Source organism: Somniosus microcephalus, chromosome 24 (genome assembly GCF_052327205.1).
Source record: "Somniosus microcephalus isolate GS21.2 chromosome 24, FLI_Smic_1.0, whole genome shotgun sequence".
Taxonomy (NCBI): domain Eukaryota; kingdom Metazoa; phylum Chordata; class Chondrichthyes; order Squaliformes; family Somniosidae; genus Somniosus; species Somniosus microcephalus.
Window position 1 is genome coordinate 27,566,396 of NC_141010.1, and position 16,398 is coordinate 27,582,793.

Consider the following 16,398-nt stretch of genomic DNA (forward strand, 5'->3'; position numbering starts at 1 on the left):
ATTGAAAAAGCAGTAACCAAACTGCAAAGTCTTTTTGAAATCACTTGTACATAATGCAATCTAACCATAACATTCAGTATCATTACTTCAAGATTGATGGCAATAATTATTCTGTTTTTCTTTAGTACATGAACATTTAATTTGTCCTAATCTGGTGTATAAACTTTTAATAATCCAGGCATTTTTTTCTAATCGTCACAATCCAAAAAGCATTGAGCTAATTCCCATGTGTATCCATTAGCTACAGGTATTGAAATGCAAAGCACACAACTTCATGAAAACCAGAAACATTTTGCACTGCCAGCCTTTCAATACAGAGCATGGCAGAGCTAAGGAAGGTATATTAGTGTACAAACGTCTTTGCTTATCAATACTGATTAACATTCTCAAAACAGAGCTTGACAAGTACACTTCCGATTTTGTAAGTGAATAAATAATTTCTGATAGTTTAATAAATATATCAAAAGTTAACTGTCTACTTTTACTTCCGATTCTATCTTTCAAGTATTTGTTTGGAATATCATTTTTCAGTTTATCTGGTTAGGGTACTTGAGTCCAGACTCTCTCAAACATTGAACTAATAACAGCATAAAATGTTATGACTAGTGTATTAATTAGTAATATTCTTCAGAGAATTATATGACCGTCAAGCTCAAGCAAAGCTAATATAGAAGTACAATTCACTGAATGTGAAAGATCAGATGCGCTGCCCAAGTGTATAGAGAATGCATTGCAGCTATGGTTAGGATTGTCATAGTTACAAATACTTAACTCATTTAATTCACATACCTGTACATAGTTATTCTCACAGTATTCTGCTACTTGCTGGAGGTTTGTGTAGTTTTCCACCAGAGCTCGTCTATCTGCAGGGATGCCTTGTTGCAGTAAGCTCTGTATTTCTGCCATTTTGCAGAGAGACTGTTTGCATTTCCTTCTTTCTGTGAACACTTCAGGTTTTTAAGTTGAGGTTTCCCCTGCCTCTGCCTATTTATTGCGACCTTTCAATCAGAAGCATTCTGGGCATTTTTGCACAGAAAAAAAAGTTCAATGCTTTACACAAAAGCATTCTTCACTTAAAAAGGTAACAGCAGAGGTTTTCTGTTTGATCAACACATTTTAAGTCAAAATATACAAAAAAAATGGAAAGATTCTACATTTAAGAGATAAACTGCCCTTTCTAAAATATAACAGAATCCTTTAAAGTTTATTTTTTGTAAGTTAAATTTCCTTTCAAAGTAGATGATCAAATGTGTTATTTCTAAACAATATGAGATTATTTACCCTTTTTAATAACAACGGAACAAGTTACACTGATCACTTTCAGTCATGTCATTGGTGGGTCCCACCAATTTAGTTAAGTCTGGAAAATCACATTCAACACATGCCCTGGCTTTCAAACCACTTTGAATATGTTGTAATTATGTTCCTGGGATTCACTGCTATTGGAAAACAGTATACTGTAAAGATTCAATGTAAATTACATCAAAGTATTTGCCAATTATGTATGTGCTTTAAGTGGTCTTCAGGACAAGACATGGAAACATTAAATCGCTGGGGGAAACAGTAGCTGCTTGAGCAGCACTGAACCCCGAGGAAGAGAAAATGCTCATCTCAGTCAGCAAGATTTAGAGTTCCTCCTGGCTGAAGTAATGAGTAACAAAGAGAAATGATTCAACGTGGTATCTTTGGTTCTAATTCTCATGGCCTGGAAATTGGACTGCATAGCACCTGTTTTTCAAGCGCTAAGTGAACACATAAGGCCCCAAAATGACAAGCAGAAAGCGCGCACACATGTCCAACCGGAAGTATGCCACCCGTCATATTGGGTAAGGATAACTTTCTTGTGCAATTCACATGTTTATAAAATACAAGCTGGCACTTTTTGTTTTCTCTTTTCAGCTTTAGGGTGTACTGTAAGGCAGGCTTTGCCCTTCACCTATGTTTCTTAAAAAAAACTTAATTGTTAATAAATTCAAATTGTTACAAGCAAACTTTGAAGTGTTAAGACATTAAGGGCATGAAATTTGGTTATGCCCCCTTTGGGGGTGGTAACTGAGTTAAGGCCAGACATTTAGCACCCGGCACGGAAGTACCGCTCCAGCCGCTAAATTCAGCTTACCGCCCTGCACAGGAAGTGGAACGCAATCTCGGGCGTTCCACTTCCTGGTGGGGCGGCAACCGAGGCGATGTCAGGGCGCGATCGGCAGCGCTCGGTGGAGGCTCCACAGACCGCTGCCGCGTTTCAACGCCCCCTCCCCTTCAGTTAAAGGGGAGGGCCGCTGCGCACTTTTCATGGACTCCGATGCCCCCAACTAGCCCACCAGGGCCGCGTGGTGCCGCGGCCGCAGCCTGGCGCTGAGACGTGGCACCGGGCTGCACAATAGCGGCGAGGACCATGCCACGGCCCACCACGGAGGGCCGACCTGGAGGTCAGCCAAAAAAAGAAAATGGCGGCGCAGGTCGCGGCCGCACTTCCCCTTTAACTACCGCCCCGCGAGCAGAGCTCGGCCCAGTTCACGACCCGTGAGGCTAACGTTGACACCACCCGCGGCAGCCTCTCAGGCCACAGCTTAATTTCTGCTGCGGGGCAGTAAGGGGACATGGCGGGGCGCTAAGGGGTCGCCGCGCATGGCAATGTTGTCATCATCCTGTTAACAGGCAGTTAAGTAGCTGTAATCCCCTTCCCGCCTACAGGAGACGGGACCTGGTGCGGGTCGGCTATCCGCCTCCTGGGAAGATGGCACAGAGGTGGGTTGGGGCGGGTTGGGCACCCGCCCCCAAATTCTGACATTTTCCCGGCAATCCTGCCTCCAAACCCGCCTCCCCAGAGCTGGCAAGATCGCGTCCATTGATTCAGACTTAAATGTGGAGTTTGAGAGCTTTGAAGAATCCCCAAACTTTGTTTGCCGATTTCTGGCTTTCCAGATGTTTTATCAACTAATTGTTTTTACAATTCTCACTGAAACTTTCACTTGATGCTATCCCTGCCCACAGTGCTGCAGTCTCAGCCTGACCCTAATCTTTTAGACCCTCAAACCCTTCCCCCCACCCCCACCTCAGTGCCCCAATATATTCCGAATGACTTTGAAGAAGGAATGGCATTCCCCATGGACATACCTTTCTATACCAGTGTCGGCCATGACTCAGTGTTTAGCACTCTGGTCTCTGAGTCAGCAGATTGTTGGTTCATGTCCCAGTGCAGTACTGACACTCCCAGTGCAGTACTGAGGAAGCGCTACACTGTTGGAGGTGCCATCTTTTGGATGAGACGTTAAACCGAGGCCCGATCCGACCTCTCAGGTGGACGCAAATGATCACACGGCAATACTTCCAAGAAGAGGAGGGGAGTTACCCTGGTATCCTGGCCAATATTTATCCCTCAACCAACACCTAAAAACAAATGATGTGGTCATTATCACATTACTGCCTGTGGGACCTTACTGTTCGCAAATTGGCTGCTACGATTCCTACATTAACTACACTTCAAAAAGTACTTGATTGCCTGTACAGTGCTTTGGGATGTCCTGAGGTTGTGAAAGGCGCTATATAATGCAAGTCTTTCTTTCATTCTATGCCATCCTAATGGCGGAGGAGGAGGAAGAGCAGCCTATGGAGGTGAGGAGAGTGAGGCAGCATGGCGGAAGACACCAGCCCACCAAGTACTACCCCCCACAGCGTGTCAGTAGGCAACACAAATCCTACGTCTTCTAACTCTATCACCATATCCTTCTAGGAATGTGGAATCTAGTATCTGTGTGGGAAAGTATTCTCTCAAGAAACTTTGAATGTTTGCCATTTCTAACCTCGGTTTGTTGTGTCTTTTGCAGAAGAGATTTAACAAACCTGAACTTCCACATCGCCAAGCTGATTTGAAAACAGCAAAACCAGGCAATTTGTACATTTTGGACAATATGGACAAAATCAGTTGTTCAAGGTTTGTACTTGTCGTGTAATTGTTCATTTAGAACTTGTACAGCTCCATGCAGTTGGGAGCTTTCACAATTCTAATGCTAAATATTTAATGCATTTTTTAGATGTTCTGAATTTCAATCGTCTAAATGCAAACCTGAACCTGAATGGAAGCAACTTTGTGAATGATCTGTCACAGATGGAACAGTGATTAGCCACGCTGGTGCAACTCAGACTGAGAATTGTATGTGAACTTCAGAAAAAGCCAAATTGCAGAACTTTCAACATTAGAAATGAGGAAACTCCAGCTCACATGGGGCTACAGGTTCTAAAAGAGGAATGACATCACGCGATTAAAATACAAGCCGTGACTGACTGCTTTTAGCGGTCATTTTCTGTTCAATGTAGAAGTGGTATAAGTCAACCTGAATTTACCCTGCTAAATCAGTAATCATCATTTAAGGAGTGTTGAGGAAGGCTCACTTCCTCGAACACTCCACGACAGCCTCTCTGGAAATATTGATACTGAACGACTATGCAGTTGGTGTGTCGAGCTTTTCATACTTTGTACCTGGGGCACTGAGCTTTTTGAATGGGATTTTTATATCTTTATTGCAGTTGTTGTTAAAATGAATGAAAATATTTTTTGCGCTACCATCCCAACCCCAGCAATGAAGTGACATCTTAGCAATGCTGCTGGTTATTGTTGCACTCTCCTCTGAATGTAGACCTACCAAACTGCCTTGCAAGGTCTTTCACACGGAAATGCCACTCCACCACAATGGCCAGACTTACACTTACATTTGTGATGTAGGTGTTGTTTTGACTTGTTTCTGTCCTCACTAATTCCTGTCTGCCTTTGCAAACTCTAACCACTAGACTGGCAGCATTTCCTGCTACATGCCGTTATAACCCAGACCAATGGCTGATATATGTATTGTAGTCAAGAAAATCAGAATTTTATTGTCAAGCCCAAAACGTTTTCTTCTGTTTAGGACAAGGTGAAAAATATTATAGGCCTGACATGTACAAAAAGCTTTTAAATAATAAATTGCCACGCTCCCAAGACCCTTTTTTTTTATTCGTTCATGGGATGTGGGCATCACTGGCAAGGCCAGCATTTATTGCCCATCCCTAGTTGCCCTTGAGAAAGTGGTGGTGAGCCGCCTTCTTGAACCGCTGCAGTCCGTGTGGTGAAGGTACTCCCACAGTATTGTTAGGGAGGGAGTTCCAGGATTTTGACCCAGCGACGATGAAGGATCGGCAATATATTTCCAAGTCAGGATGGTGTGTGACTTGGAGGGGAACTTGGAGGTGGTGGTGTTCCCATGCGTCTGCTGCCCTTGTCCTTCTAGGTGGAAGAGGTCGCGGGTTTAGGAGGTGCTGCCGAAGAAGCCTTGGTGAGTTGCTGCAGTGCATCTTGTAGATGGTACACGCTGCAGCCACGGTACGCCAGTGATGGAGGGAGTGAATGTTTAAGGTGGTGGATGGGGTGCCAATCAAGCGGGCTGCTTTGTCTTGGATGGTGTTGAGCTTCTTGAGTGTTGTTGGAGCTGCACTCATCCAGGCAAGTGAAGAGTATTCCATCACACTCCTGACTTGTGCCTTGTAGATGGTGGAAAGGCTTTGGGGAGTCAGAAGGTGAGTCACTGCCTATAAGAATATATCCTAAACAATGGAAAACACTTTAGGTTATTTCTGGTGAATGTTGTGCTCATCAGGGTGAGGGTTTGTTAAGACTGGGAAATGGGAGCACTTTCCCATTTCATGTACCCAGTGCGAGCATCATGCACACCCTGGTCAAGTATGGCACAATTAGACACAAAGGAGGAAAAATTGAGTCGCACCCCCTTTGGGGCGCTAACTTCACCTGGACGCTACTTTTAGCGCCCTGAAAAAATTAGCACCCCCGCGCCCGATTTTCCCAGGTAGCACCCTGAGAGGGAGGAGGGGCGCTACTGGAAGTGCCCCGCGTCCCTCTTGGGGCGCTGCGAGCCAATATTGCGGCACTACGTGCCGCGGTACTGCAGGCCTTCCTCCCCTTATTTAAAGGGGAGGGGCCTAGCACAGCGCGACCCAGGCCCCAGCTGGGCCACCAGGGATCGGGAGTGCCGGCAAATGAGCCTGGCACTCAAGAGGAGTGCTGGGCTCATGGAAAGCAGCCAGCACCCCGGGGGGGGGCCTTCACGGGGGCCGGGGACAGCAACGGCGGCAGGTTCTGCCAGGCGGCCAGCAACAAAAATAGTCACCTGCCACCTCCCCTTTATCTAGCGCCGCCCGGCCGCAGGTAGGACCCCCTGACCCCATCGGACATAGCGTCCGGTGGTAAGTCAGGGGGTGCTACCGAAGATCGCGGCCGGGGCGCGAGCGGGGCACTGCGCACGGCGATGACGTCATCGCCGGCTGCGCAGCACCGCGGGGTGCTAATGGTTACCACCGACGCTAACCTCACGCTGAATTTTGCGGGAGGCGTTGGCGGTGCCACGCCCGGGCGCTAGTTGCTTTGCGTCCCGTTAGCACCCTCTTAGGTGCAAAGCAACCGAATTTTTCCCCCAAAGTAAAGTTCCGTCTACCCTGCCACAATAATAGCCTCAGTTCCAGCATCAGAGGTACACCCCTCAGTCTGACCTTTCCATTTCTTACACCAGCCATGTCTGAGTGAGATTGTCATCTAGAGCTAAATTAGGGGTAGATCAGTGCTGGGGCGGGGGGAGGGCGGGCTATGCCCACACACAACTGGGTTCAGAACGCCCGTACTTGTTTCACATTGGATCGTTGCAGCAGCAGCAGAAGAGACTTTTGTCCCAGCAGTAGATATTTATGGTATGTGGACCAAAATTAAACTTATATTCTCCAAACCTTTCAATCAGCACGGTACATTCACTTAATTCTTTCCTCAGATATGGTACAGTGTTTAATACTATGTCTGTGTCAATATATGACCTGACTCAACACCAAAGCTGCTGTGCATTACCTAAGACAATTTCCCTTTAAAAACTGACTGGAGTGAAATGAAGCTCCACCTCCCTGCCTGTACTTCCTGTATACTCATGCAACTGAGGTTGGTGAAGGTGGTTTGCAGGCCTTTTCTTCTGAGCTGTTCATACTTTTAGGGTATATGTTTAAATTATGATTATATTGTTGTAAATGCTAGTGAGTTTAAATATCCAGTACATTTTTGTGGGTTTTCTGCTGCTGCTTAAATCTTTTAGCTGTAACCCTTTATTTGAGTAGCTTAGAATGACAGTGCAGTCTTGCTTTTCAGTACGGACCTAATTTTGAATGTTGTAATGTTGAGCCCATTGTCCATTAAACAGAATTGCATAAATGCTGCGTTCCCCCCCCCCCCCCCCCTGTGAAGGTGCAGGATGGTTGAGTTAAACTCTCAATTGATTTCGAGTGTTGAGGAAATGTGAGAAGTATCACGACCACAAACTGCAAACCTTGCTAAATATGTGGAGCTGGGTTTATTTCTGACCGGTACTGTACATGAGAATAGGTTTCATTTATAAACCAGATGGAAAGACACTTGGCAGCTCTGGTTGATTTCCAAAGCTCAGAAGGTTTTCGTTCTGAAGTTTATTGACCGTGTCATGTGTTTCTGATCTGTACTCTGACCAACGGGCCACTGTGCACACCTGCATTGTAGGCGCATGTCAACCGTGGCCAGTACCTGGAGCCTGAGCAGTGTCACTGTCTCACTGCAATGGCAGTGGGAAAACAACATCATCGCATTCAGGCCACTGGGCCCAAATGGTGTGATTCCTTACTATTCCAGGATGTATGCCCTTTTTTAATTTTTGCACTAATTTTCTGTGACAATTCCCCCTCTCTTCCCCCCCCCCCCCCCCCCTTCGCTCCCTTTCCCTCTTCCCTCACTTCCACCTCTGAAACACTGCCCGTCTCCATTCTTACCTCACAACAGAAGCCACAAAACCATGCCTTTGTCACCACCAGACTCAACTTTTCTGATGCTTTCCTCAATGGCCACCCAAGCTTCACCCTAATAAATTCCAATTTGTAGACTGTTTGCATTCTATCCGACACAAAATCCCATTAATGTCCCCTGCCCCCACCCCCTAATTCTTGCTGGCTAATACTGACTTTTATGTCTCTTAATGCATTGATTGTGAAATCCTTATTCTCATTATTAAATCCTCCCAATCTCTATAGACTCTTGTAGCCCTACATCCCGACCCATATTCCAGCTGTGAGCTGCTGCATGCTCCTCCTCTCTCCTCTCTACCATTGGTGGCAGGGCCTTCAGCCATCTTGGCCCCATAATCTGGACCTCTCTCGCTAAAACCTTGATACATCTCTGCCCGCCTTGAAAAGCGTCCTTCAACTTAGCTCTTCAACAGTGCCGTTAGCTATATCCTCTAGCCCCTCTTCCACCCCAGCTCTGGTCTGACACACAGCAGTGATTTACCTTGGGACGTTGTGATGTGTCAAAGGTGCTATATTAATGTCAGATATTGCTAAGTAAAATGGTTTAATAAGACTTGTCATCTTTTTAGAATTGATAACCAATCAGTTGAATTGCTGAAACAAATCCAGTTGTGGGTTCAGATGGTTATTTATAAGGAATTTGAATGTCATCCTCCCTGAATCTCTCAATGGGATGTCCCCCATACAGTCACTGTCAGGTATCTGTCAGCTTTTAAGCAATGGCCTGTTTGCCATTTCATTTATTTTGTTTTAGCCCAGTGTCTTATGCCATTTCCCGGCTGACAGGAATGGTTTTGCTTTCAGGCCTCACCAATTATTTCTTTTGAGTTTTACATCTAGGAGGAGCGAGGAGAGTGGGCGGAGGCGATTTGCATTCTGATTTTATTTTCCATTCCTCCCTTTTAGGAATTGTTTGTCCTCTGCTGGCATCTCCCAGCAGGTCGAGTGAGGGTCAGGAACTCGGCGTGTGAGCAGTCCCAGGAGTGAGCCCACATCTGATGTCTCATCAAGAGAGTGCATCAAAGTACAATATGTGGCTCTTGGTTTGGTGTCATTAGTGTTCCCAGCTCTTGCCGCTAATGTGTTTCAGGTTAGTTGAAATCTTTGGGAGCCCATCTCTTGCACTGAGTGCCACAAGTGACATTGTGCTGGTGATGTAAGTGGTTGTGCTGGCATGGCCCCAACAGTTGGTCAATATTTGCACTAAGAGTTGGAGACACTGAGCTGTGAGAGATGTGCGCTGACAATTTCTTCGCCTTTTGTTTTTCTGTGAATGATTGTGCTCATCAAGACAGACAGTGTCAGTGCTGGGGAGGGGTTGAAACATTTTTTCCCGCCATGCATTCCCAGTGATGTATAGCACGGGATACTTGTACTTCTCGCAATCTAGTATACTGTATTCGCTGCTCACGATGCGGTCTCCTCTACATTGGGGAGACCAAACGCAGATTGGGTGACCGCTTTGCGGAACACCTCCGTTCAGTCCGTAAGGGTGACCCCGAGCTTCCAGTCGCCTGTCATTTTAATTCACCGCTCCATTCCCACTCGGACCTCACCGTCCTTGGCCTCTTGTATTGTTCCACGGAAGCTCAACGTAAACTCGAGGAACAGCACCTCATCTTCCGATTAGGCACTCTGCAGCCTTCCGAACTCTATCGAGTTCAGCAATTTCAGATCATAACCTCGGCCCCTATTTCATTTTTTCTTGTAATTTTTCCACTCCTTTCCCCCCCCCCCTTTCCTTTTGTTTCTCTCTCACACCTGGCAGCTATCTCTTGCCCTGCCAGTACACTTTACACCTAATCTCAGCCTATTACCATCTCGTCTAGCTTCTAATCTCTTTTACTTCTTTTGTTTCTTTTATTCTTTTGTCCGATCGCAGCCCTGCCTTCGATCTAGTTTCGTTTCTTTCCAGTTTTGAAGAAGGGTTCGACCCGAAACGTCAACTCAAATTTCTCTCCACGGATGTTGCCTGACCTGCTGAGTTTTTCCAGCATTTTCTGTTGTTATTTCGGATTTCCAACATCTGCAGTATTTTGCTATCGTATAGCACGGGATACCTGCCTTAGCGCCAACCTCTGCAACTCTTGTACTCTCTACTGTACTTGTTCAAATTTTTTCCATTCCCCGCAATTTAGGAGTCTGAATGTGGTTGGCGGTTTACTGCCAAGGACTCACCCACTGAGAACTGGTTGAGACTGCCCAAACGCATTGCAGCTGCGAGGAGGAGGCTTTCATCATATTAATCCCAAATGCATTCAAATCCAGGTCCCAGAGGTTGGGAGGCAATTTTCTAACTCGTTAAACCACCCAACTCCTCTCACGAATACTTGACAATGGTTTAATACATTATGACCTGGGAATTATTGTTGGTGATACAGACCCCACCACTTAAAATGCCCACATTTAAAATAGGCAGTCGCTTATGTTGGCCAAACAGCGATAGCCATTATCAATTTGCATTAATGCCAATTTCAAAGTTGCCGGTTATAGCATCTTAAGTGCTCCATTTATTTCAGGCAGAAACACCTATGCTTCCACACTAGTTCACACCTCAATAAGATTTCTCTTTCAAGAAATCCACCTCTGTATCTAGTCCTCTCTTCTAGTTAGGTGTACTTTTGGAGTGTTGCACTCTGATTCCCTTGCCCAATTCACATTCCTACAGGTTTTACACTGCCAGTCACTGGCACTGAAAAGGGCCACGGCTCTTTTCCTGTAAGAGTCTTTCCAATTTCTGTTCCAACAGCCTTCATTGGATATGTCCAGATTTTAAAATGTGGAAACGTCAACTTTGCAAGAAAAACAAACTGTAACAAATGTGGAAAGAACAATTAAAGCAAAGCTAACATCTGTTACAGGCTCGTTACTGGGGGGGGGGAGAAAATAAACTTTCCTCAGGCATTATACCAGCCATCGCCTATAGAGGGCAAATCGTGTTCGCACAAACACGCCCGCTATAAGCGGTGGGGACTTTCGGCAATGAATGCTTCACTTGGCCTTCCTTTCTCTGCTACTTTGGCGGAGGTGTTAACCTGTTTAAAATAAATGTGTTAATACCTGCATTAAAGGAGTGCTGTACAAATACTTTTTAAACATCTGCTGAATCACTGACAGGAATTTCTAGGCTTATACATTGTTCAGCGTTACACATTTGTGTGCAGCAAAGATCTGATTCCTTAAGAGGTATATTAAACTTGTGCTCTACAAAACAGTGCTGTTCATTTAACAAACGGATCCAGTGGTTTGTATTTGCAATGCGTTGAGCTCTGAATTCTGTGTTATAGTGTGTGACAGAGGAAAGGGAAACAGGGATAAAAGCAAAAGATAGGAAGGAGAAAAACAAAAGTGGCAGTCAGAGAAATCAACGGTTTAAATCAAACGTGGCCACAGTAAATAATAATTCTAATAGGTCTAAGAGCGTTAAAAAAAACAAGCCTGAAGGCTTTGTGTCTTAATGCGAGGAGCATTTGTAATAAGGTGGACGAATTGGCTGCGTAAATAGAGGTAAACGAATATGATTTGGTTGGGATTACGGAAACGTGGCTCAAGGATGGCCAAGGCTGGGAACTCAACATCCAGGGGTATTTGATATTCAGGAAAGATAGGCAAAAAGGAAAGGGAGGTGGGGTAGCATTACTGGTTAAAGAAGGGATTAATACAATTGTAATGAAGGATATTAGCTCTGATGATGTGGAATCTGTATGGGTAGAATTGAGAAATACTAAGGGGAAAAAAACATTAGTGGGAGTGGTATATAGACCTCCCAACAGTAAGGCGGAGGTTGGGGATGGCATTAAAAGGGAAATTAAAGAAGCGTGCAATAAGGGCACAGCAGTCATCATGGGTGACTTTAATCTACATATAGATTGGGCTAACCAAATTAGTAACAATACTGTGGAGGAGGAATTCCTGGAGTGTTTACGGGATGGTTTCCTGGACCAATATGTCGAGGAGCCAACCAGAGATCAGGCCATCTTAGACTGGGTATTATGTAACGAGAAAGGATTAATTAGCAATCTTGTTGTACGAGGCCCCTTGGGTTGGAGCGATCATAATATGATCGAATTCTTCATTAAGATGGAGAATGAAGTAGTTGACTCAGAGACTAGGGTCCTCAATTTAAATAAAGGAAACTATGATGGTCTGAGGAACGAGTTGGGTAGGATTGATTGGGGAATGGCACTCAAAGGGTTGATGGTGGATAGGCAATGGCAAACATTCAAAGACCGAATGGATGAGCTACAGAAATTGTTCATCCCAGTTTGGCATAAAAATAAAACAAAAAATGTGACTCAACCGTGGCTAACAAGGGAAATTAGGGATAGCATAAGATCCAAGGAGACGACATATAAATTGGCCAGAAAAAGCAATAATCCTGAGGACTGGGAGCAGTTTAGGATTCAACAAAGGAGGACAAAGGGATTAATTAAGAAAGGGAAAATAGAATATGAGAGTAACATAGAAACATAGAAGATAGGAGCAGGGAACATAAAAACTGACTGTAAAAGCTTTTATAGATATGTGAAGAGAAAAAGATTGGTGAAGTCAAGCATAGGTCCCTTGCAGTCAGAATCAGGGGAATTTATAATGGGAAACAAAGAAATGGCAGACCAACTAAATTCATACTTTGGTTCTGTCTTCACAAAGGAGGACACAAATAACCTCCCAGAGATGCCAGGGAACATAGGGTCTGATGAAAGGGTGGAACTGAAAGAAATCAGTATTTGTAGGGAAATGGTGTTAAGGAAATTGATGGGACTGAAGGCCGATAAATCCTCAGGGCCTGATAATCTACATCCCAGGGTACTTAAGGAAGTGGCCCTAGAAATAGTAGATGCATTGCTGGTCATCTTCCAGAACTCGATAGACTCTGGAACAGTACCCATGGATTGGAGGGTAGCTAATGTTACCCCGCTATTCAAAAAGGTGGTAGAGAAAAAGCGGGGAATTATAGACCGGTAAGCCTGACATCGGTAGTGGGGAAAATGCTAGAGTCTATTATAAAAGATGTAATAGCAGAGCACTTGGAAAGCAGTGACAGGATCGGACAAAGTCAACATGGATTTACAAAAGGTAAACCATGCTTGACTAATCTACTGGAATTTTTTGAGGATGTAACTGGTAAAATAGATAAGGGAGAACCAGTGGATGTGGTGTATTTGGACTTTCAGAAGGCTTTCAATAAGGTCCCACATAAGAGATTAGCGTGCAAAATTAAGGCACATGGGATTGGGGGCAAGGTATTGACTTGGATAGAGAACTGGTTGGCTGACAGAAAGCAAAGAGTTGGAATAAACGGGTCGTTTTCCGAGTGGCAGGAGTGACTAGTGGGGTACCGCAAGGATCGGTCCTAGGACCCCAGCTGTTCACAATATATATTAATGATCTGGACGAGGGAATTGGATGTAATATCTCCAAATTTGCAGACGACACAAAGCTGGGTGGGAGGGTAAGCTGTGAGGAGGATGTCGTGAAACTCCAGTACGACTTGGACAGATTGGGTGATTGGGAAGAAACATGGCAAATGCACTATAATGTGGATAAATGTGAGGTTATCCACTTTGGTGGCAAAAACAGGAAGGCAGATTATTATTTGAATGGCAATAGATTGGGAGAAGGGGAAGTGCAAAGAGACCTGGGTGTTCTTGTGCACCAGTCGCTGAAGGTAAGCATGCAGGTGCAGCAGGCGGTTAAGAAGGCAAATGGTATGTTGGCCTTCGTAGCAAGAGGGTTCGAGTACAGGAACAAGGATGTCTTGCTACAGTTGTACAGGGCCTTGGTGAGACCGCACCTTGAGTATTGTGTGCAGTTTTGGTCACCTTACCTGAGGAAGGACGTTCTTGCCATGGAAGGAGTGCAGCGAAGAATCACCAGGCTGATACCTGGGATGGCAGGAATGACGTATGAGGAGAGATTGTGTCGATTGGGCTTATACTCACTGGAGTTTAGAAGATTGAGAGGGGAGCTCATCGAAACCTATAAAATTCTGTCAGGCCTGGATAGACTAGATGCAGGAAGGATGTTTCTGATGGCCGGGGAGTCCAGAACCAGGGGTCATAGTCTAAGGATAAGGGGTAAGCCATTTAGGACAGAAATGAGGAGGAATTTCTTCACCCAGAGAGTGGTGAACCTGTGGAATTCTCTGCCACAGAGGGCGGTGGAGGCCAGTTTATTAAATATATTCAAGAAAGAGTTGGATATATTTCTTAAGGCTAAAGGGATCAAGGGATATGGGGAGAAGGCAGGGACCGGGTACTGAATTTGGATGATCAGCCATGATCTCATTGAATGGCGGAGCAGGCTCGAAGGGCCGAATGGCCTACTCCTGCTCCTATCTTCTATGTTTCTATGGTAAGGCTACGAAAAAGTCTGGTTAGGATTTGGGACAAAGAAACAAAGCGCACTCTTAATTCTCTGTTCTCAGAATATAATTGGAGAATAAGTAATTCCTAGCGATCTCTTGCCACATATCTGTATAAACATGGTGGCTGCAGCTCAGTTCAGGTACATCAATCCACGTTCTGAACTGCTTTCCACAGTTGGGAGTATGGCTTAGTGCCGTTCCTTACTGTTCGGCAGTCGAATAAAGTGCTTGGTAATCTTGATACCAGTTTCTGTGATTGTTGTTTCTGTTCAAGTTTAGAAGCAGTAATAAGGTTATTTCCCTAAACATAGGCACAAACAGAATTAATAATCTTACATCTCTCTCTCTCTGAATCATCAGTAGCTGCCGTCGAAAAAAATGGGGGCAGAGGTTATGATCTGAAATTGTTGAACCCGGAAGATTGTAAAGTAGTGGTGGGGCTCTGGAACTCACTACCTGAAAGGGTGGTAGAGGCAGAAACCCTAATCGTTTTTAAAAGTACTTGGATATGCACGTGAAGTGCTGCAACCTACAAGGCTACGGACCAAGAGCTGGAAAGTGGGATTAGGCTGGGTATCTCTCTTTCAGCCGCCACAGACACGATGGGCCGAATGGCCTCCTTCTGTGCTGTAAATTTCTATGATTCTATCTGATTGATTGTTTGTTGGACTGTCTATAAAACTTGTCCCTGTTAAAACCTCCTCCCCCACACTCCCCAAATATAATCAGCCTCTTTAAATAGTCATTCTGTTGCACTTTTGCTAATTCTGTACAGGGCGTAAATTTTCTTCCTGGCTACTGCAGAGCTGTTAGTCAATAGGTGACATAAGCTTATGAAATGGGCTATGAAAATACAAGTAAAGTGGCTGCACGCATCTAAAGAACCTGTAGGCCACAGTGCTCATTTCCTGCCCACCTCTCCTTCACTCGTGACTCCATTGGCTTCCAGCCACCATTTGCAGCCTTCCTGGATGTGCAATGCTGATTGGGTGAGGTGCTGGTTCTCCTTTTCTTGCTCTGTAACAAAACAAAAAGACTCAAGAATGATATTAGGAAGGAGGGTTATCCCACTTCCCATACAGCTGTTCAAATAGCTCTGTTTTTCGAATGTTTTGCTTCTATAGTTTTGTTCCTCTCCCTCTGGGGAGTTCTTGGTCTCCACTTGGCAACTGCCCACAGTGGCACAATTGAAATCAGGAGCTCATTGTGCAGGAGATCACAGATGGAGACCCGCATCCCATCACTCATTGGTGCAGCTTTGTGAGAGCAGCTATCACTTTGGATTCTGGCCCTTGTACAGACTGTTAATACATAACATTGTTGTGAATCTTTGGCATTCTTTACCCCAGAGAGCTGTGGAGGCTGAGTCAGTGAATATATTCAAGGCCGAGATAGACAGGTTTTTGAGCAGCAGGGGAGTCGAGGGTTATGGGGAGCGGGCAGGAAAGTGGAGTTGAGGCCAAAATCGGATCAGCCATGATCTCATTAAATGGCGGAGCAGGCTCGAGGGGATGAATGGCCTGCTCCTGCTCCTATTTCTTATGTTTTTAGAAAGATTCTTGCTTATAAGTAAGCTGCGTCCTTTGACTGAAAGAGAAAACTTCTAGAAGACCTTAATGTTTGTGGAACCAAGCTGCCCTGTGACCAAAGCACGTCCGCCTGGGGCATGTTAGAGGAACAGTATGAAACTGCACAAGTTTTGTCAAATAAATCCAACTGATGCAATTTAGGGGTATCCAACCTAGGGTTAGTTTATTAGTGCCATTATTTGCAATTCTTGGCATTGCAACTTGATGACTTGCTGTGTTATAGGCCCCTGAATTAAGGGCATTTGTTTTGTGATATAATGCTACTTCCTTTTATTACTTTTATTTTGGCTTGTCCTAAGCATCACTGAAAAATTAATGGTGTGATCACTCCTGTGCCATAGCACATCGTAACTGATGTGATTATGAAACCAGGCCATCAGACTAATGTGATTATGAAGCTTGTCTCTTCAAAAATACAGGACTGTATATCTCACGGGCTGTTTGTGTTGTTGTCAGACCTGTCAATTTTTCTGTAATTCTTAATCCTCTGGTAGGTTAGATTTTTCAAACGTGGCCTTTGAAGCTCATCCACTTACTGGCTTAGTGCCCTCCAATGTGGGTACTCAATGCACTCCCCACTGAAAT

General features: G+C 44.8%; 2 protein-coding genes across 11 annotated transcripts in view; one reads left to right on the forward strand and one right to left on the reverse strand.

Moving 5' to 3' along the window:
• Positions 1–1,207, reverse strand: part of LOC147101146 (abl interactor 1-like) — a 65,157-nt gene extending 63,950 nt beyond the window's left edge. Inside the window, exon 1 of one of the 3 annotated variants that reach the window (XR_015073452.1) lies at positions 790–1,207. Coding sequence is in view for 2 of the 3 variants with exons in the window: in XM_085966362.1 (XP_085822488.1) it covers positions 790–906 (117 nt within the window). In the remaining variant the exon portion in view is untranslated. The remainder of the gene's footprint in view (positions 1–789) is intronic. The other 2 variants (XM_085966362.1, XM_085966363.1) reach the window with 2 other exon arrangements.
• The window catches only part of LOC147101147 (acyl-CoA-binding domain-containing protein 4-like), a 274,772-nt gene that overhangs the window by 24,089 nt on the left and 234,285 nt on the right, over positions 1–16,398 (forward strand). For 5 of the 8 annotated variants that reach the window (XM_085966359.1, XM_085966353.1, XM_085966360.1 and 2 more), the window contains exons 2-4: positions 3,828–3,934; positions 4,035–4,153; positions 8,764–8,947. The gene's annotated coding sequence lies outside the window, so the exon portion shown is untranslated. Of the gene's footprint in view, positions 1–3,827; positions 3,935–4,034; positions 4,154–6,923; positions 7,024–8,763; positions 8,948–16,398 lie in introns of those variants that run through there. The other 3 variants (XM_085966355.1, XM_085966354.1, XM_085966356.1) reach the window with 3 other exon arrangements.